General features: G+C 40.7%; 2 protein-coding genes across 3 annotated transcripts in view; both read left to right on the top strand.

Moving 5' to 3' along the window:
• The window catches only part of LOC127633288 (zinc finger protein 99-like), a 301889-nt gene that overhangs the window by 113373 nt on the left and 166124 nt on the right, over positions 1-22392 (top strand). The window lies entirely within an intron of this gene.
• LOC127633266 (drebrin-like protein B) overlaps positions 14372-22392 on the top strand; it is a 79341-nt gene continuing 71320 nt past the window's right edge. For both annotated transcript variants that reach the window (XM_052112240.1, XM_052112232.1), the window contains exon 1: positions 14372-14651. In XM_052112240.1, coding sequence (XP_051968200.1) covers positions 14566-14651 — 86 coding nt within the window. In that variant the 5' untranslated portion in view covers positions 14372-14565. The remainder of the gene's footprint in view (positions 14652-22392) is intronic.

Raw genomic sequence — 22392 nt, 5'->3', positions numbered from 1 at the left:
GGACGCATAGGTTAACTGAGGTTAGAACACATCTTATTACTCTTATGATGGCCTGTTTTTCTTGTCCAGAATGGAAACCCTCCAAATTATTCTTCAATAAATGTGTTGCCTCAAGTCCAGAACTAATACTGAAATCACCATAGAGTCACAGACATTCCTGACAAGAACTGCATGCCTAGACATACTAGACGAGGGAGTATTTTCCCCCACTTCTTGTAATAAATTACTCTATATGCAGTGAATGGGAGTTGTTCTGTTGCAACAAAACAATACAATTGCTAATATTAGAACTATTTAGGGTCAGTGTTTCTTTGTATAAACATACTGTGCTTCTAATGAATTGTTGCAGGACTGCAAAATGTAAATCAAACTATAGACCATAAATTGTAATCAAGTTCAGACACATTTGCAATAGATTCAAGTCAGGTACACACACACACACACACACACAAAATGCAATTGTTAACTTAACCTTTTTCTGTGCAACAATGAATGAAAAACAATGGCAATTTATCAGTTTTCCATATGCATGTACTTATACATATTATACATGTTATATCTTACTCAAGGTGGCACTGATTTTCAGTGATTGACTTGTTTACATTTGACATTGCTATTTGATGAAGAAACAACATGGATGTAAACTATAGCAAGTACAACACATGAACAGAATGTTATGACTATTGTCATTTGGGTGTACAATGCTATTGAAATTATGAAAGTTGTGCCTCTATATAAACTCAAAGTAAATAATTATGTGTAGTGTACATATATTGTATGTGTTGTGTGTAGCTCAATATGTTTTTAACAGCCAATTAATCAGGACATTTTGGTGTAAAAATAATGAATCCTGTTCTAGATTTGTCCTGATTTGTTGCATTAATTCTGTGATATATACAAAATAAAACATCAAAATTATTCAATAATTTTATAATTGTCTTGAAATTGTGACTCAAACCTAACCAGATAATTAAGACATGAAGCACATTTTAGCTTAGATTTGTGTGTGTGTGTGTGTGTGTGTGTGAGGACATAATGTTACATTTTAATGAGTTTATACGTATGTATTATAGTATTATACCAAACTTTTCCTGTGCACACCTCCCCACTCTCCCTTAAATTTGAATCCCCCTTGAGTGTCTCTTAACCAATAATCTCATCATATTATGTACATAAATCTTGTGTGCCTTTGGAATACCTTTTTTTTTTTTTTTAAATCTACATGTAGTTTTAGTTCCTGGACATTCTGTATGGGGCAAAGAAACTGTGGCTTAAGTAGTCAATTCTCTTTTGTTCACTTAGACTTTGAGAGTCACTTTGTAGTCACCCTTGAGTTATCTCTGATAGATCTTAGTTTAAACTAATGTAATCATTTCAAATTACATTAAATAATATTTATTAAAGTCTGTGGAGGATCCAACAAATCTAATTAATCCACAATTTATAACTCTGCTTTCTTCTATGTTGGTGATCTGATCTCATTAGGCTTATGTTAGATCACTTTACCAGTGTTATAAAGAAGGCCTAATATTACAAGATATCATATTGGCTTTGTTGAGGTACCAGCCACAAATGAAATTCATGTCTCATTTTCCTCAACTCTTGGCAAGATTTCATCCGAATATACAGTATAATGTTATTTTCCTTGCTTTCAATGCTTTTTACACAAACTTAGTCTAACAGCTCTGTAGGTGTTTGGGGTTTTCTTGGCCTATTTAACATGTATGATCAAAGTTATTTTGCTGGTCATCTGCACTAATGAACAACAACTAATTTGTTATCACAGTAACTGTGATAACAACCCCCCCATTGAAAATGCAATTACAATGCGCAGGCATGTTTTGGTGCCACGTGTGGGAGTCAAGACTGTGACAACTAAAGCATGAGATCTTCATTGTCTGGTATAATAACTGAAGTGCTAAATAAAGGCTAAATAATGTAAACAGACCAGAACATAGTGGAGGATGTTCCCTGCAGGCTCCTCACAAATATACTGTAAATGCAATATATGTGATAATATTGGAAAGAGTAGAAAGCATGGTTTGACCTCAGTGTTCTTTTGTCTTGAGAAAGCAAACACAGATTGCTTACAACATTGAAATCCAAAATTTTGAAGTAAATGTGTTTATCTTTGCCCACAAATTGCTTTGGGCTAATTGAACTTGAGGAGGTTAAATAATACAGAGATTAAATAATACAAATTTGTCTCGTCATGTGGTCATGTAGACAACTACACAGTATCAAAACTCAAAAAAGGTTGCAGAAATGCTCAATGTTTAAGAGATGAAGAGAAGCAATGCTAACAAAAAACATATGATGAGAGAAGAATAATGAGTATGAGAAGGCAGAGGTCGAGCTGAACTTTGACCTTTATTTTAGGTCTAAACACATTACAGCACGACTGTGTGAGTGCATTGAATTTGGTCAAGATGTAAAGGCAGACAAATATGATTTAAAAAACAGAGACAGTACTGGTATTGAATGTGATTGCAGTCTATAATGCACTTCTCTTTAAAACATGACTATACTGAATTCAGGCCTATTTAAATTCTAAGAAGTCTGGAGGAGCCAATGTACAGAAAACATATTGTTGGATTGCATTATACTGTGGAATCTAACAGACTGACCAGCCAACTAACTTGAGGTCTTCTTTCTCCATCCATTCTTCTCTATTCAGTGTTTGACATAAAAAGCCACTATAGACACATGCTGTTTTTAATGTTAAGTTTATTCCTCACAAATAAACACAATTATCCTAAACAATCACTCCATTTCTCACAACGGAAATGCCAAATGGCTATCAAGTCTAGCACAACAGCATAACAGTTCAAATATATCAACGGAGAAGACAATTTGAGGCAGGAAGCTGCTGAGATCATGATGGAATTTGAACATTTTGGCCCCTGTTCCTGTTACACCATGTGCTATAAACCCTAACACATGCCTCTAAAAAGTTTTATGGGGCCCCAGTGGTTTAATCTCCTCATAGGGCTGCTCCCACCACAGAGAGGACTTTTAGCCAGGCAGCGAGGGCCCTTTGCTAGCAGAACCCTACGACATGAAATTAATTACGTAATGTTTAAAGAGTCAGACACAGGAAGATGTGGGTTACATTTTCGTTCACCGCTCTGTGTGTGTGAGAGTGAATGAATGGATAATCCTTAACTCTGTCATCTAGGAGTAATGTTGAACTGATGTCAGTGAGGATGAGTAAACTGTGAAGACTAAACTTCTTTTCTCATGTTGTGAGGGAATTTTAACTAGGTATGCACTTATCCGATACCTGGATCAGAATCGGCTCTGGCATAACAGGCCATAAGCTGGAAATCATGCGAGCTCACAGAGTTCTGGCTCGGAGATCCACGGAGGGAGACAGATCTCATGTTACACGAAGTGAGGAGTAAAGGAAGGCTTTCTTGGAAAAACCACAACATTTTCTTGTTCCCATACGTTGCGAAGTCAACAAGAGAGAAATGTGATCGCTTCAAGGAATGCAAGAATCTCTAACATCAACGGAAGGTCGCTGTTACGATTCACTGTTACGATTCACTGTTGTCTGCCATGTGTTTTGCCTCTGTCATATGTTTCCCTGGACTACACTTCCCATAATCCCCTTCTCTGATCACTTCCAGCTGTTCCCTATTGATTCTCACCTGTGTTTAATTTTCCTCATTTATCCATGTGTATATATTGCCCTACTGTATGTTTAACCTTTGTCAGTTGTTATGTGTGTTTATCCAGTTCGTGCTCCAAGTTCTAGCCTGTTTGTTTATGTTTTGTTCTTGTTTCCTGGTTCCTAGTTTTGCCCTGTTCTGCATTTATCCTGTCTTGTATTTAGTTTTATTTATTCATCATTAAAGTTGCTACACTTAGATCCTGCTCTTGTCACATCCTTCAAATGTTAGAGCCGCATTTGCACTGATGTTCCCTGCCAAATTAAGAATCGATACTATGGATGGCCACAAAATATGTACATCATAAAGTTAATGAAATTAGTAAATAATTGTGCGATACTCTCGATGCAGCCGAGTGGGCCTGACTCACTGAGCATTCGCTTGTCTGTCCGAGGAAACTGGGCACCTTCTTTTTTCTTTTTGTTTTGGTTCTACCTAGCGGCTGGAGTTTATTTTGTGGAAGAACACACCTTCTGAACAGTTTGTGGATGAATCTGCACATTCTTTGTGCTTATGCCTCCTATTGGTTGGAGTTTTTTCTGTGGAAAATTTCTTGCAAAACATTGGAGTGATTAGGGCATCTGTTCCACTCATATAACAGCCAAGTGAGCATGACTCACTGAACATTCACTTGCCTGTCTGAGGAAACTCTGTGCCTTTTTTGTTTCTTTTTGTGCTGGTTCTGCCTAGCGGCTGGAGTTTGTTTTGTGGATAAACACACCTTTGGAACAGTTATGTGGATGAATCTACATGTTCTTTGTGCTTATGGCTCATTTTGGCTGGAGTTTGTTTTATAGATTATATTCTGTTGTTCATTCTGTCTCAAAACATTTGTATAGAAGCACTGGATTAGAGCAAACTGACAGCAAAGTTCTTGCGGGGGCTCTCATAGGTGTACATGGACTGGTTGAGTTTAGAGGGATGGACGCTGGTTGGCGCAGTCATGTTAATGCGCATATTTTCTTTTTTGTGCCTATTTTTGTGCCTATTTTTGACACACAATCAATTTTTTTCTAATATGTCAAAATATGATGTGGATTGTCTCTCTCCACGTGGAATGTGAATGGGTTTGGGCACCCCATAAAAAGAAGGAAGATTATTTATTTTCTTAAAAGTAAGAAATATGATATAGTGTTTCTTCAAGAAAAGAAGATACGGGGTGGACATGTTTTCTTTAGTGCTGGATTAAGTAAGAGCAGGGGAGTCATTACATTGATAAGTAAGGATCTACAATTAAATGTCTCAAACAGATTAAAGATAAATTAGAAAGAGTCATTATTGTTTTAGTAGAAATTCAGTGGCTAGGTTGATTTTGGCTAATATGTAGGCATCTAATGCTGATGATCAGGACTTTTTTATAGATTCTGAAGGGATGTTACAAGCTGCTGGCACCCCTCATTATAGAATATTGGGGGGAGACTTTAATATTTTGATGGACTCCTTGATCATAGTGAAGCAAAGTGTGTAAGCCCCCTAAGCCTAGAGCAACAGTGACACTTCACAGGATCTGTAAAAATCTTTACATTGACATTTGAACCCATCTGGAAGGGACTATACATGTTTTTCATCAGTCAATAAGATTTATTCTAGAATAGATCTAAGTCCATTCTAGAATATATCTAAGTCCATCATTTCATCTGTTGTTGATTGTTCAATTGGAAATATCTTAGTCTCAGATCATGCCCCGGTGAGTTTAAAGGTGAAAAAGAATTCATTAAGTTGCTGCTTTAATGAATCCTTTTGCAAAATCCTGAATTCCAACAAATGCTAAAGGCTGAAATGAATGTCTATATGGAGACCAACTGGTCCTCAGTATCCTCTGTGGGCGTGGCTTGGGAAGCACTCAAGGCGGTGCTTAGGGGTCGGATCATACATTGTGCCTCATTCACCAAAAAATCCAAAGCAAGAGAATTCGTGGAGTTGGAAGGCAATATTAAAAGTGCAGAGGCAGAGCAGAAGCATCAAATGTCGCCTGATGGTCTCAGAGAATTAACCCGACTGAAATACAGATATAATACTATTTTGTCACGAAAGGTGGAGTTTTGGCTATTCAGGGCAAGACAGTCATATTTGGAGTTGGAGGACAAAGCAGGGATGCTTTTGTCTAGAAATAAACAGCAGAGAGAGTATTTTTCTACCATTCCCTCAGTGAAATCTGCTGGTGATTAAATATTTACCTCAGCCATTGATTTTAAGAATGCTTTTAAAGAATTCTATCTTGATCTTTATAGTTCCACGTCTTAGTCTACTGATGAAGACATTAGAAACTTTGTCGAATCATTAGAAGTCTGACAAAACTGACAAATGAGCAAAATAATTCTCTTGATTCTGAGATAACTTTGGAGGAGCTTTGTGAGGTAATTAAGGCCTTGTCTACATGCAAGGCTCCGGTTCCAGATAGCTTTGCCGCTGAGTTTTTTAGATCTTTTGCTTCAGAACTGGCTCCACTTTTGTTAGAAGTTTATATGGAATCATTAATGAATGGAAAGCTTCCCCCAACCATGACTCAAGCCCAGATCAGTCTGATTCTTAAAAAGGACAAAGATCCAAGTGAGTGTAAGTGTTACCGTCCAATTCCCCTGATCCAGCAGACGTAAAAATATTGTCAAAAATTCTGGCAAACCGATTAAGTTATGACATCTCTTATACATATAGATCAGGTGTGGTTTATTCAGGGCCGCAGCTCTTTTGATAACATTAGGCGTTTCATCAATATTATGTGGTTAGTGGCGAATGATCAGACTACAGTCGCAGCCATCTCACTTGATGCTGAAAAGGCATTTGATATGGTAGAATGGGATTATCTATTTAAGATTTTGGAAATATATGGGTTCGGAAATACTTTTATTGGATGGATTAAGTTACTTTATGGACAACCGGTAGCGGCGGTACAAACAAATTGATTAATTTCAGATTATTTTACTCTGGATAGGGACACCCGGCAGGGATGCCCTATTTCCCCATTATTGTTCTGTCTTGCCCTGTTCCATTAGCAGCCGCGATAAGAAGGGAAGATAATTATTCATGGGTGGTTGTGGACGGGAGGTGTGGTGCATAAGCTTTTGCTTTGCACAGATGATATTTTAATATTCATCTCCGACCCCATTAGATCTACGCCTTGCCTCCATAAAATTATTTATTCCTTTTCTTTGTCTTGATTTTCTCCCCTTTTCTCCCAAATTTGGAATACCCAATTCCTAATGTGCTCTAAGTCCTCGTGGTGGTGTAGTGACTTGCTTTAATCCGGGTGGTGGAGGACGAATCTCAGTTGCCTCTGTGTTTTAGACCATCAATCTGTGCATTTTATCACGTAGGCTTGTTGAGCGCGTTACTGCGGAGACATAGCACGTGTGGAGGCTTCCACACACAACTCACCACGCGCCCCACTGTAAGCGAACCACATTATAGCAACCATGAGGAGGTTACCCCATGTGACTCTACACTCCCTAGCAACCAGGCCAATTTGGTTGCTTAGGAGACCTGGCTGGAGTCACTCAGCATGCCCTGGGATTCAAACTCACGAACTCCAGGGGTGGTGGTCAATCTTTACTCACTGAGCTACCCAGGTCCCCTATTAATTTATAATAGCTTTGGCTCTGACAGTGTACTGCCAAATAATGGCTTTCCAGCCGGGCACCTTCCTGTTTGATAGCATAGCAAAGTCCTTCATTTGGAATGGTAAGTGTCCTAGATTTCATTTGAATAAGTTACATACTGTAGGCCAACTGACAAAGGTGGGCTTAGCCTACCCAAGATTTTGTTTTATTATTATGTATTCAGTCTCAGACATTTGGCTCATAGGTCGCTTCCACCTGAGAGAGAGCCCCTCCCTGGTTTTGTATTGATTAGGAAGTCCTTGCCCCTATTTTGCCATTGCAAAGCCTTTATATCGAACTAATCAGAGAAGTTAAGTTACACCCTGTTATCTCGCATTTGCACTCGGTATTGACAGAAGTGTCCATAGTGTTTAATTCTGACATTTATTTAAATGTTGCCTCAAGCATATGGCTGAACCCTAAATTATGTATTAATAAGTCCCCTTTCTGCTGGTCAGAGTGGAGTGTGAGAAGGGTTACTACACTCGGTGACCTATATGAGAGTGGAGTGCTGAGATCTTTTAAAAATTTGGTTCAACATTTGGGATTCCCAGATCTCAGTTCCCCTTCTGTCGCTCTCTCCACATTGTGTCAGAGAAGCGACACTAGGGGTCTCTCTTGAGAGCCGATATTCACCTCTGATCTATGAAAAAAGGCCAATGAGATGTTGGCAGCCAGTATTTGCATATCCCGCCCCCGGACATACGGATATTTAAGCGGGGCAAATATGGGAGTTCATTCAGAAAATTTCTTCGGAGCCGATGGTCGTGTCTGCAATTGCTGCGTGTTACACACCGAGTTCCTGTCATTCCTCTGCTGCATGCTGTTGGATTCTATGGCGCACAACAGCGGCTTTCTATTGTTTTCACGGCTGTGCATTCCTGCCCCTGGGCGCTTCGACAGTTGCAGATTATAAAATAACTCTCACGAGTCCTTTTTCATAAAAGAGTGATTTTATTTAAAAGAGTAATTTCCTCTAAAAGAGCAAAAAACAGCGGCGTTAAACGTCCTTTTAAGGACGCGTCTTTATAAAGATGCCTTTCCGCCCCTGTGTTGTTCCTGGATGCGGTAGAGTGCTCTCCGCTTCAGACGGCCACAGGCGTTGTCTCGTGTGTCTGGGTAGCGATCACACCGAGCCTGCGTTTGTGGATGGTTCATGTTCTCACTGCGAGAACATGACCATGACAACGCTGCAGTCGCGGCTCGCTTACAACCGACCACTCCAGCCGCCCCCCGCATTGCTCCTTCTTCCCATGGGACAGTGCGTTTGGCGATGGAGGCGATTTGGGGATGGAAGCGGATGCAGATCCGCCAGGTACGCCCCCTCGGACTACCCGCACCCCGGCACGCTTGTTGACTCCCGTCCGTGCTCGAGGCAACGGCGACTCGCCTTACAGCCAGTCCGCCTACCCTCCTGCAATCGAAGCAGATGAGCTCGCCGCGGCATCGGAGGGCACGGTATCTGATGCTGAGGACTACCCTGGCCTGCCGCTTTCAGGCCTGCATGCCCAGGCTGAGGCCGACGCACAGATGACCGACATGCTTTCCCGGGCAGCCAACAGCGTGGGCTTGGATTGGAACCCTCCATCCTCCCCACAGCCATCACGGCTGGACGACTGGTTCCTGGGGTCTGGGCACCGCTCACAGCCTTGACCCCCCCGGTCCCATTTTTCCCGGAGGTACCCAAATTCTCAATAAAAGAGCTATTTCCTTTGTCTCTGGGTCATGTGGCCTGCAAATGCCGTTCTCACGGCACTCTGCTTTCAGGCCTCAACAGTCCCGGCTTCCCGGACGCAGTGTCCCCGCCCTCAGCCCCACGACAGTTCCCCGGCCAGCCGGTTCAGATGAGTCCAGAGGACGCCAGCATCAGACCTCCTCCTCAGTCACGAACCCGCCCCCTGCTGGGTGCGCGGAGCAAGGTAAGTGCTTTGAGTTTATTCTCAGCACCAGAGCCTCGGGACGCTACGTTGCCTCCCGACGCTGCATTACCTGTTCCGCACGACTGCGAAGCCCCGCCGGGTACGTCCAAAATACTCGTCCCCTTGGTGCCCCTAGCACGGAGCTTAGAGGCGTGGCTTTCACTGCCCAGCCTGTCACGCTGGCTGCACCGGACCATTCGACTCGGTTACGCAATTCAGTTTGCCAGGCCTCCTAGGCAACTTTACGCCCTAAAGTGGCATCTGTTCGCAGACTGGTGTTCTTCCCGAGCTGAAGACCCACAGAAGTGTGCGGTTAGGTCAGTGCTCGTGTTTCTACAGGAGAGGCTGGAGAGTAGGCTGTCCCCCTCCACCCTCAAGGTGTATGTCGCCGCCATCGCGGCTCACCACGACACGGTAGATGGCAAGTCTCTTGGTAAGCACGACTAAATTGTCAGGTTCCTAAAAGGTGCCTGGAGGCTGACTCCCTCCCGGCCTAACCTGTTTCCCTCCTGGGATCTCTCGATCGTCCTCACGGGCCTCCAGAGACCCCCCTTCGAGCCTCTAGATTCAGCTGGACTCAGGGCCCTCTCTCTCAAGACCGCCCTGCTTATCACGCTCACCTCCATCAAGAGGGTCGGGGACCTGCAAGCGTTCTCTGTTAGCGACACTTGCCTGGAGTTCGGTCCGGCAGACACATACGTGACCCTAAGACCGCGACTGGGCTATGTGCCCAAGGTTCCTACCACACCCTTCAGAGATCAGGTAGTGAACCTGCAAGCGCTGCCCTGGGAGGAGGCAGACCCAGCCCTTTCGTTGCTGTGTCCAGTACGTGCTTTGTAGATCTATCTGGACCGCACACAGAGCACTAGACACTCTGAACAGCTCTTTGTCTGCTTCAGGGGACAGCGGAAAGGGAACGCTGTCTCCAAACAGAGGCTTGCCCACTGGGTTGTCAACGCCATTTAATTGGCTTATCACACCCAGGCCATGCCCCCCCCCTTGCGGGTCCAAGCTCACTCCACCAGGGGTGTTGCGTCCACGTGGGCACTGGCCAGGGGCACCTCCCTAGCAGACATCTGCAGAGCAGCAGGGTGGGCAACACCTAACAGTTTTTCGAGATTCTACAATCTCTAAGTTGAGTCGGTATCGTTCCGTGTTTTCTCAGGTCCGAGCCCGTAGAACTCGGTAACATGCTGACAATCTGACCGGGTGAATCGCTTGTGCCTGGCGCTCTTTCCCTCAACCGAAGTAAAATAGTGCACCTCCGTTCCCAGGAGATCCCATCTTCGGGTCGCTGGTTGACTCCTCCCTAGCCCTTTTGAGTCTGCAGTTCAGCGCGGGAACTCGCCGACCCAAGCCACTACGGGTACCCAATCTACCCTGTACTGGAATAGGTGCTCCACAGGTAAGGCCTCCTGTTCAGACTCCCCCTGTGTGTAATTCCGTGGTACTGTCCCCTCACGAGCGGACTGCCATGTCTCCCTTAGGCAGTTACAGTTGCCTCGGTCGCCGTGCTGTACGCTATCCCCCCTCTACGAGGTTGGATCTACAACCGCACCAAATTTTCCACATAGGTCCTAAGAGGCCATGTGAGGTATCTGCCACCCTTTGCCTCCCCTGCAGGGTAGGTGTGGCCTCCGCAGGGTCTTCTCCCCCTGAAAGAAGGGCTAAGACCCCCTTCCCTCAATGCGTGTAAGGGCCCCGGCCATAGTTGCTCTATGCGAGAACCATAGAGAGAAAAGATGCCCAGCCAGGCTGGCCCGTTCCCAGGTTGGCGACCATCACCTTGTTCCCCCCCTCCAGGGTAACGAGAAGAACTCTGATGGCCTTAATGGGGCATTGGGCAAGGGTACATGCAGTCTGATACAGTTGGTCGTCTTTGCACGTAAGAATACCTGCTCGCTCCTGTATCAGCAGTTCACGTACACGGCTCAGCGCATGGCACGTTTATAAGTGGACCCCTAGTGATGCTTCTCTGACACAACGTGGAGAGCGCGACAGAAGGGGAACGTCTATGTTACGTATGTAACCTCCATTCCCCGATGGAGGGAACGAGACGTTGTGTCTTCCCCGCCACGTCGCTGAGCCGAGCCACTGTTGTGGCCGGACCATTTCCGGCTCCTCAGAAAAATCCTCAATGAACAGTGCGCGATTCAGAAGCCTTAATTCCAGAATTGGACGCAACCCACCGTCTTTTTTTCATGACAAGAAAATAATGGCTGTAAAGGCCCTTTTCATGCTTGCTGAGCTCGACAGTTTCTATTGCCTGTACTGCTAGTAGGCTGTCAATTTCTGCATGCAGAATGTGAGCGTTTTGAGATGACATTGTGAACGGCATCACGCCATTGAAGCACGGTGGCCGTCTCACAATGTGAACTGTGTAGTCGTGCTTTAGAGTTGTTAACACCCAATTTGATATGCTGGGAAGGGATCCCCATGCACAGCAGGGATAGCAAGATCAATAGCTTAATACGGAGCCCGGCCCAGGACTGATGGTTTGTGGGCTGTGTGGGAATGAGTGAAGAAGAACATAGCTCTTTTCGTGAGTATTTGTGTATTTTTTCTTTTCACACTGCCGGCAAGGTGGGCAGAGTGCACATTTTTATACACTTTACTAGCACAGACAAACAATCGTGAACAATATCCCAATGGCGGGAGGAGAGAACAGGGATTCTGTGTGAGTCCGATTGGGGCGAGGCTTCCCTATGGTGAACAGCACGGACTCCTCTTCACGCTGCTAAAGCCATCAGGAACACTGTGGCTGATCAGAGGAAGGTTTTCCCGATGGGCGGGGCCCTTGGCGCGGAGGCTGTGGATAGCGGCGCTTCGGCCAAGGATTCATTGGGCAAACAGCCGGCTCAAATGGACCCGGAGGGTCCTGGGAGCAGAGTGCTGCCATTTTGGGAGGCTCTGCGCTGCATCTTGCTCTTAGCGCCAAATCGGTTGTGATGCAAAGTTCTTTAAACATAGTCGTATGGGACTGGATTCGTCCATTGCTTCAGAATTTTCATCAGAAAGTAATAGATTTCACAGAAGTAAGCCGGCATGGCTTAGATGGGAGCACGGTCTCCACCTTTTAGGAGGGGAGAAGCAGCGTCCTCCATTGACGTGGATGAGGCGACAGTGTCCAAAGCCGTGAGAGACATGGCGTCGTCTTTCTCCTCTTCTTCTTCATGTGTGGGGGTGTGAGTGCATGTGGGACCTGAGCCAGCAGTACAGCCTCACAATCTGTTTGCTCCATGTCCACGCCTTGAGTCAGATCGGGTCATTGCGCTTAAACAGTACTATCCGAGCGCAGAGCATTTGAGGCACATTGCCTCGCAGTGTGGGTATTCAGCTTCGACCAGTGCTGCTTCTGTGTGGGCACGGCCCAGACAGAACACACAGCTCTTGTGGCTATCAGACGTGGGTACAGGTTTCCCACATCTGCACTTACGTGACGCCATCTTGAAAAAGACGGCCCATTCAGCGCAAGTGTGGAAATTACATTTTTTATATACATAGATATACTCTTTTAGATTTCTGGAGCATGGCAGGGGAGCGGCTGTCTTCAGAAAGGGAAGGCCGTCCACTGCATGTAAGTGCAATTCGACGGTGAGCCAGATCCAGTAGTGAAAGAGATCAATTATGACTGATGGCACTATGTCGCCCGCTTATATAGAGAGCTGAGTGCCGCACGCTCAATGTCATTGGCTGAGCGGGCATGAACGCTATTGGCTTAATTCAGTTGCATCTGAATTGTTGTGATCCAATAGGAGTTCAGAAATCGGAGAAAAGGAGTTTTCCCCATAAGCATCAGCCAAGTGATACGAGTAACCAAAATCGAAAAGGAACTGGTTTGACTTATCTTCTACTGAAGACATTTTTACTGGAATTAATGAGAATTTTGCTGCTGCATCATCCAGTAGATTAGCTGACAATAAAATGTTTCTTAATAGGCTACACATTTCTATTAAAATAATGTGTAGATGAGGTTTGTGTTTAAATGTTATAAGAGTACTCACAATCAGTTCCACACTAAAATGATTAGAAAAATCAACAAAACTGATACCGGATCACGAGGTATTGGCCGAAACTGACAGTTCAGCTGAATCGGATCAGGAGAGAAAAAGTGGTATCAGTGCATCCCTAATTCTAACCTGGGTTTAAATATCTGTCATCTCATCATTTTGTGAAATTCCATACACAATTCAGTTCTATCCTGTCTATTGACATCTCAAAAGGAAAATTATACACAATAACAGACTAGATCAAACATCATAAAAAGCATACAAAAATCTTGAATATAATAATTTAAAAGTCTCTTTTTCACACCAATTCTTCTTCAAAAAACTGTGCTTCTATGTATAGACAGATAGATAGAGCTTTGCATTTTCAACAGGAACAAAGCCAATTTAAATGGAGACAACATCAAGTTCAGTTCCCATGAAATCGGCCCTGCTGGGGCAAGGGTCCCTCCAGGGATTAACGCAAAGTAAACAGCTTCTCAGCTGGCTGCCAAGCGCTCCAAAGACTGCTCACTGGAAGCCTGTACAAAGAGAGACAGGCAGCTCAATAGTTTGTCAATGGAAGACCTGTGGACTTCCAACCACACTCACACTCATTCACGGCCACGCTTCAAGCATTAGGCACAAAATAGTTGGAAATATATGAAAATGCCAAATGAATTTGCAGAAATCCATATAGATTTCATTTTTCTTGTTTTCCTTTTCTTGTGATTTGACCCTCTTTGGTGATTCTGAAATCAAATGAGCTTAACTTGTATTGAACCCAGAATATTCCTATAAAGCTGTCTGAATGTTCTGGGGAAAAAATCGAATGTTCCCAGAACGTTCTGGGAATCGAAGATTGCAAGGTAGGTGTGCAAAACTGTCTTGTGCAAGTGACACAATATAATGCAAAACAGGCAAAGGCATCTGGACATCTCATGACCTAACTCAACAAGTATGCCCATAAATCCATTTTCAATTGCGTCGTCACGTGTAAAATATATTAAAACGTTGATTAAGCAATTCCCCCCCAAATTATTTTAGTGTGACCGTAAATGGCGCATAACCCGGCCGTGTGCGTATAACCAGCAACCAAAACAAAAATTGTGCATCAGCAATTTTTTTTTTTTTTTTCAGAGCAAGAGGTGGAGCTATTTGGAAAAAATCCTTTTCGTGAAGTTTTCCAGCAGGACTGTTGCAGTTAGTTACACCATCACCAGTGAGTGCACGTATCCACCTTCTCAGAAGTTCTTCACATAAAGATAGCATCTAAAACTTGCACACGTCTTTGAATACAAAGCTGGATAAGGGAACTTCTCGTATTACACAGATCGTGTGTTGAAGTTAACTGGCCTCGTGGAGTACATTGACAAACTCCAACATCAGGATGCGCGCGATTAACTTGGACACGTACAGCCTGTCTCTACTGACGGCTAAAGAAGACATCCTGAACCCCCGAGCATCCACCAACTGGTACAGTAATTATTACATATTGGCTGTGTCTCAAAACCTGGTGAACTGCCTACATAGACCGTTTTTTTGGACATCATATGCGCGTGCAGCCTTTTTGGACATCCTAAGCGCGTGCAGTCGAGTTTGTAGACAATAATGCTGTCTTGATAGGCAGCTCACTAGGTTTGAACCACAAGCAAAGATCGCATATTGTTGTTCTGATCTAACGCTGGAAATAGTTATTGCGCAGTGTCTTTCTACTGTTGCCAGAGCACGAGCACCTCGTGAATTTGGGCTTACATTTCGAAAACAATAAATGGAAATGTACGGGTTTTACTTTTAAAACCATAAACTAACCTTCCCAGAACGCTGCAGAAAGGCGTGTTAACCTAAGAAGAACTTACAAAGAACTTTATCTAGTGGTTATTTTTAGGTTTTATTTTGCATCTGTTCTTTTCCTTTATCGTTATTTTTCACAATATCATTGTTTTGTATGGACATATCTTTTTAACCGTTTAAGAGAGGTGTTTGATAGACAGCAATGACTGACAATTCTGGCAGAAGCCTACTTTTTTATTGATTGCAAAATTTTCGGTCACTGTACACTTTTTTTTTTTTTTTTTTTCAAAACCTAAATTTGAAGGGAGTTTTTTGTTGCTTTTTTGCACTTACAGCCTATTTGCACTTAGTGCAAATAGCAACAAAAATCAACATATTTGCAATAAGTGCACATAGTGGCAGATACTATTTTTACTCCTATTTAAATACAAATATAAAGTATCACTGCAGTGTGTTTATTGTGTTTATTTAGTGTCCCACAGACACCCTATACCAATCCCTACCACTTAACCTAACCCTAACAGTACCTTACACAAATCTACCATGGTTTTAATACAGGAGCCATATTATCACCATGGCATTTTGTAGTAAAATCTTAGTAACCACAACATTAAACATGGTTACTATAATAACACTGTATTACTGTAGTGATACCTGGGTTAATTCCATTAAAACTATGGCTTCTGCCAAAAAACATGGTTATTACAATATTATTATAGTAAAACCATGGTTAATTTTACCCAGATCAAACTGTCTTACTAAGGCTGTAGATGAGATGGAGCTTGAATGGCCGCTAGAGCCAACTCGTTCTCGGCTGGATAAGTGGTTTTTGCTGGGCCGCCAAACTAAGACCGCCCGCATAGACCTGGCCCATTTCTGTCTACTCCTCGACCTTCACCTTAACCAAATCACTTCAAGGAAATCAACCTTTATATAATTTTTTATAAGTAGTATTAAATGAAATAGTAAGAGTGGAAACAGGAAACGGGATGGGAAAAAAGTGATACAATAGGACCCGGGTCGTCCGCATGAAAAAAGGACATCCACGCTGTTTTTTGTGCAAATAGCCACTAGTGCTATGCCGATACATCTTGATACGTTTTCTCATGATATTGTATCGATACTTTAGATCATGTATCAAGTCTTCTATTCAACTACTTGTGTATTCATATCATGAAAACACAAAACAAAGTTGGCACACTTTTACTTCCAAATCAATTTATTGAGCTCACCAATAGACAAAAACAAGATGTTTCAAGCTAAATGCTTTACATCAGATATCAGTAACAGTATAACTGAAATATACCCAAATGCATTAGAGTTGAAATTTATTTGTAATCGGATCAAATTATGATATTGTGATGCATCGCAATATATCGATATCTGACATGTATTTCAATACGTATTGTATCGTGAGGTGCCAGGCGATAACCAGCCCTAATAGCAGCGCTGTGTGGCAGTTACTATTTACACCTAGTGCAAATATTCATGCCGAAATTGCTACTTTCAACCATGATGTCATGAAGTTATATTCAGCCTCAGTTTCAGGCTTATACGGAGAGTAGTAGTTAGCATGGTTGTTTGCATTTAAGTGGAGCAACCACATGATTAAATACACCTTTTTCTGAAACTGAATACACATGTACTCATTGATTTAGAAAAGAAGTCAAGACTCACTTACCACTCAACCAACAATGATGTCATCCATTTTTGACATCTAATGTATATTTGCAAAATATTGCAAATATGACAGTAATCACAGGTATTAATTTATTAATTTTACATTTGGCAGACCAAAGCAACTTACAGTGCACTTATTACAGGGACAATCCACACAGAGCAACCTGGAGTTAAGTGCCTTGCTTAAGGGCCCAACAGTGGCATCTTGGTTGTGCTGGGGCTTGAACCCCATACCTTCTGGTCAGTAACCCTGAGCCTCAACCACTGAGCCACTGCATATTAATGTATTAGCTGCACATGTCAGCTCGGCATACATGTCAAGGATTTGTTCAGCATTTGCTGTCACTTTAATTAGGCCTCATGTTGTAAATCACCTTAAAGGGATATATTGAAAAATGAATCCTTATGTTGTTCCAAACCTGTAGGACATTCTTTCTTCTTTGGAGCACAAAGGTGTTAGACAGAATGTTAATTTTTGTTGTAAAGTGTAGAAAAAAATGGTGACTGAGGCCTAACATCCTGATTTGTTTTCCATGGACTAAATGACATAATTTTCAATTTTGAGTGAAATATCTCTTTATCATAAGCATGTCTTTTTGCACTTCATCTGTAAATTGTACTTTGTGAGGAATATTTAGAATCACATTTAGAGTCACAATGAACACACATGCATACAAACTCTCTGAATCAAACTGATTAAAATTGAAACAAACTTATATGCCAAAATAACTATTTAACCTAACCTTGTGCTAAACTTACTTTACCCACAACTCTCACAAAAGACATTGCAGTGTAATGATCTGACAGTAATAAAGCCCTGCATGATGCATCCTATGTCAGATCTTGGCAACTCACATTTGTTATATCAGCAGCATTATTGTCTCTGCTACATTTGAGCAGGTACAGGCTAATTCTCGCAAATGCCTCGTCAGTGGCTGCCTAAATGATACAGGCAGCACCCATTCTGTTTTTCCACATGCTTAATCACCGTGGAAACATGCTCAGAAACAGTTGCTGGCATTTTAGACTTTACAAGCCTATCAGGCCCATTCATGCGCAGTCTTGTGCTGTCTGCTGACAACTCAAACAGCTAAAAACTTTTTCAATTCTGTTTTTCACACTGCCATTTGACATATCAAATCACTTACTGTAAATAACAGAAAATAGCCCACAATCTAAAGCTGAAAATAAGTAGTGAGATAAGGCCAGTGAATTTGTAGCAAAAGGTCTTGTAGCAACTCGTACTTGTCAATGACACTTACAGTGCTTTTATGCTCAAAAGAATTGGTATCATTGACTTTTTAAGTTCTTCAGGTGCACATTGAGCACACTAAAGTTAAAAATTAGAAAAACGGGCTACATTAGAAACTATTTTCAAAGCTTAGCATTATGTCTAACTTAAACAAATATTCTCCCATTATTAAAAAATTCTGTCATCATTTTCACACCCTCTTGTCTTTCGAAATTTGTGAGAATTTATTTCTTCCGTGGAAAGCAGAAGGACTTTTTTCATGCAATAAAAATGACAATATCTGTAAAGCAAGATTTCCAGTGAATAACAACTTAAATTTCAGTGCCTTCCTCACACAATGCTTAAGAATACTTGTAATATAGTGCATGAGTCATAAGGCAACTTATGTTGCTTTCACTGTGCCTTTTTTATAGATTTTTTGGAGCTTGACAAACTCTCGTCCCTATCCACTTTCATTATTTGGAAGAAAACAACTCTCACATTTTGATAAATGTCTCCTTTGGAGTTCCGCAGAAGAAACAAAAAGCCATTTGGGTTCAAACGATGTATGATAAAACGTAATCAAAGACAAAACTTCATTTTTGGGTGAACTGTAACTTTAATCATCATTGACTACTGATAATGGGGTCTTATGCTTATGCTCTTAATACTAGGATAAGCGGTTAGCAAACAGTGTTGCATTGTTGATGTTGTGGACCATTGTTTTGCAGCATAGCAGCACTGCTGTGTGGTAATATTTCAGGCATATAAAGCCTCTTAATGGGAAAAATCCAGTTCTACTGATTGACATTTTTCCACTCATAAAATGCAGCCAAACTATCTTTAGCTTTGGTCTGGCTGATGGTTCCAGCTGGAGGATTGTATTTCTCAGTAAAATCTCTCAGTATGCAGCTACTTTGTCAACCCAAGACAGATTTTTTATTCTTGATTCATCAGTTTTAGTGGACATATGATCAGAATTAATCGAAGGCAGCCTTTTCACATGCCACTCAGTAGTTCTTTAGAAGTAGACATTGGCAAACGGTCCTTTATTTCCTCATAGCTTTTAGCAGCTGTGCTATTTGCTGTATGGGTGTAGAGCCCAATATAACGTATGAGTCATATTCAATCTGTGTATTCAAAGATTAAACAGTAAGTAATACTGTTTAAATTTGTGAAACACTTCTTCGTTGTTGTTTTTGCAAATTATTTTTGGAGTGCATGCATAAAACAATAGGATGAGATTTAAAAGAATGTAATTATCTGTTTTTGTAACAAGTATGGATTTCATAACTTATTGTTTTGTTGTAAGCCATTACATAATGTTCTAAGACCTGCAAAGATTTATTGCTCTCATCCCAAGCCTTAAGCAGGCAAATGCAACTCCTGAGTGATGTGACTGTATTGGAATTAAACTGTGAAGGTGGGGCAGAATACTTTCCTTTGAGCACTGTAGGAGGTTATAATGAAAAGCCCAATTTGTGACTCTTGAAAGTGACTTCACCACCCTATAGACAAAGCGGGATTAATCTTCTGTCATTAAACATTTTCACAGAGGGAATGTGGAATCGATAGCACTTGGAAAAGTTTGAACAATGCACACCTTTGTCTTTCTATAGTGACAGATGGTGAATTGTGTTATGTTTTATGAAACTCACCCTCTTTTTAACAAACATCATCTCCCTTTCAGAAAGGTAGCAAAGCTCAGGTTCAGTGTGGCTCAGGTATTTACATATCCATGCTGTTATAGCACTGGTTTATGCATGATTTAAGAGCCTCAAGGTACAATCTTCTCATGTTACCAATAATAAAACATCTGCTGAGTTCTCACCAGTACTTTACAAGATCACTATTCTGTACTGATGACTAGGGCTTGACGATATGGCCAAAAATATTATCAATATATGTTTTTATTTTGTTCAATATTGATATTTATCATGATATAATTTCATACCATTTATGGGAGAGGAAATACATTCCACATGTTTGTTATATCTCAAGAATGGATGTAAATACATTACTTGTTAGTTTACTAGTAAACCCCAGAGGGCAAGCTACCTTTAAAGTACACTCAGTTTAGGATTTAATCCTACATAAGGTGTGTGACCTCTTTTCGATTAAATTTAGTCAATTTCATAATCTTCAGCCAAGGGAGGGTTGGGGGGTTGTAGCGTGTAGTATTTACCCATGCTCCATTGATCGTGGTATAAATAATGGAGGTTAATTATTGTTATTGTTGTTGTTTTGATTATTGAGGGGGTTGATTCAGTTAGCTAGTTGTGAAAGTTTGCCATACTGCTTGCGTTTTAGTGAGACGTACCTGATCTGATCATCTAGATGTAGAGCATAGGCTAAATACTCAAAAGTTTATCATCCATATCTAATATATAATAATAGCTTGTATTCAAATGTAGGTAGACATCTAATTTTCTCAGCCCTATATTATTGTCTTTTTTTAATCTATTTAAATCTATTTACATTACCTCCTTTCTGGAGAACTTCATAGTTCCTTGCAGGGCTGGTGGTATGGCTTTCATAGAGTGTTTCTGCTCTCTGTGCACTTGACATGTTTATATACTATATGTTGAAATAAAGAGACTGAAGTGAACATTACGAGTTGTTGAGAGATAGTGTATAGAAGTTTTTCTGCAGGAATACCTTATATGTATAACAAGAGTTGGTGTTAAAATCATAATATAAAACATGTTTGACAGCTTTGTTATTAAAAGAGTGGAATTACTGTATTATTTCCTGTGTAGTTGTATTTGAAGTGCAAACCTTAGCCAAATACATTTAAAGTTTTTCACCGTTCCTGACATTAAAACATTGCACATTTTTTTGAATTTCCAAAAAAAAGAAGAGAAAACAAAATCCTAAACAGTCTAAATAGTCTTTACAAAACTGTGTTGGGGGCCAGACACAGCCAATGCAGTGGGGTTGAGGGATATTCTATGAAAATATTACAATATGTTTTAGAATTTATCAATTGAGTGCAGTTGAATATGAATGTTATAAGATGATCTGTTCATTTTGAATCATAATGAAGGTATATATATATATATATATATATATATATATATATATATATATATATATATATATATATATATATTAGGGCTGTCGTTTTCATATAAAACAATAAATTCATATAAAACAATTTCATATAAAACAATAATTCAGTGCGATTCATTTTATTAAAAATAATGTGTTAAAATATTTATGCAATTAATTGCAATGCCCCCGAATTGTAAAAAGTCCGATTCCTGAGAAATGCAAGCTTGTAGTATCACCTGTTTACTCCAGAAGGAAGTAATTGAAATTTCAGCTTTGTGGCAACGCGCAGTTTATACAGTGAAGAAAACAACCAGACAGCACATAACAGACATTCGTTACGTTCTTGCATTCAAAACATTTGATGGACCGCAAATACGAACTAAGGGATTTGCGTCAAGATGTGTTCTAAGTATTAAACTATATTTAACTTGACAGTGATCTAAATATTTTATTTTTATGATGCACCCGAGACGCTACACAAGCATGTCTGACGCTTGTTGAAATTGACGGGTCCTTAAACAAGCCGTCATAATAATTCTTGAACTGATTGACAAATTCACTGGCGAAATGGATTGCTGTGAACTGTGTGACAATGATTGACTTATGATCAATAATATGGTAGTAAACAATACATTGTATTCTAAAGCCGTTTTTTTTATTGTCTTATTAATGATTAACTCTTCTGCCACAAGAATGTAATGCATTTTAATTATCTGAATATATATATAATATAATTTTTAAATATTTAAAGATAACTATGTATAATTATTTCATCATTATATATAGAATTATTGTTATATAAGGGGCTTTCACAGCAAATATTTGTATATGCGATTAAATGCAATTAATCGCGATTAATTAATCGGGACATCATGTAATTAATTCGATTAAAAATGTTAATCAATTGACAGCCCTAATATATATATATATATATATATATATATATATATATATATATATATATATATATAATTTTTTACATAAAAATTATTTTCACATTTATTTACATACAGATATCCAAGTATGGGGGCATAGAAGCCCTTGTGACTGAGGAAGGATACTGTATGTGGGTTCAGGGGTATCTCCAGAGAGAAACCTTTGAAAATGTAAAAGTCTGAATACACCATTTTTCTATTTTCATTAAAGTGAGAAAGACTAGGCTACAAACTAGTAATTGTTTTGTCTTTCATCCTTGTCAGAGATGATGAAATCTGAATAATTTCACAAAATTAGAACAGAAATCTATTTGTTTATTATTAAAGACTTGGAACATGCTGATTAATAAAACTAAATTTAGAGAAAAAAAAACGTTATGGTCTAAAAGTGCTCTGGAAACACGCACCTCATGTTTATGCACATGTGGGGAAAAGAGGATGCGGGTGTGGCCCAGGACAGGGCATCAGTGAAGTGTGTTTCAGTGCTAGAGATAAATGTTCAAGAATACAGTGCAGAAAGATC

Source organism: Xyrauchen texanus, chromosome 3 (assembly GCF_025860055.1).
Source record: "Xyrauchen texanus isolate HMW12.3.18 chromosome 3, RBS_HiC_50CHRs, whole genome shotgun sequence".
NCBI classification, from domain to species: Eukaryota; Metazoa; Chordata; class Actinopteri; order Cypriniformes; family Catostomidae; genus Xyrauchen; species Xyrauchen texanus.
The sequence above is the reverse complement of the archived record's forward strand: the minus strand, read 5'-3'. Positions and strand labels throughout refer to the sequence as shown.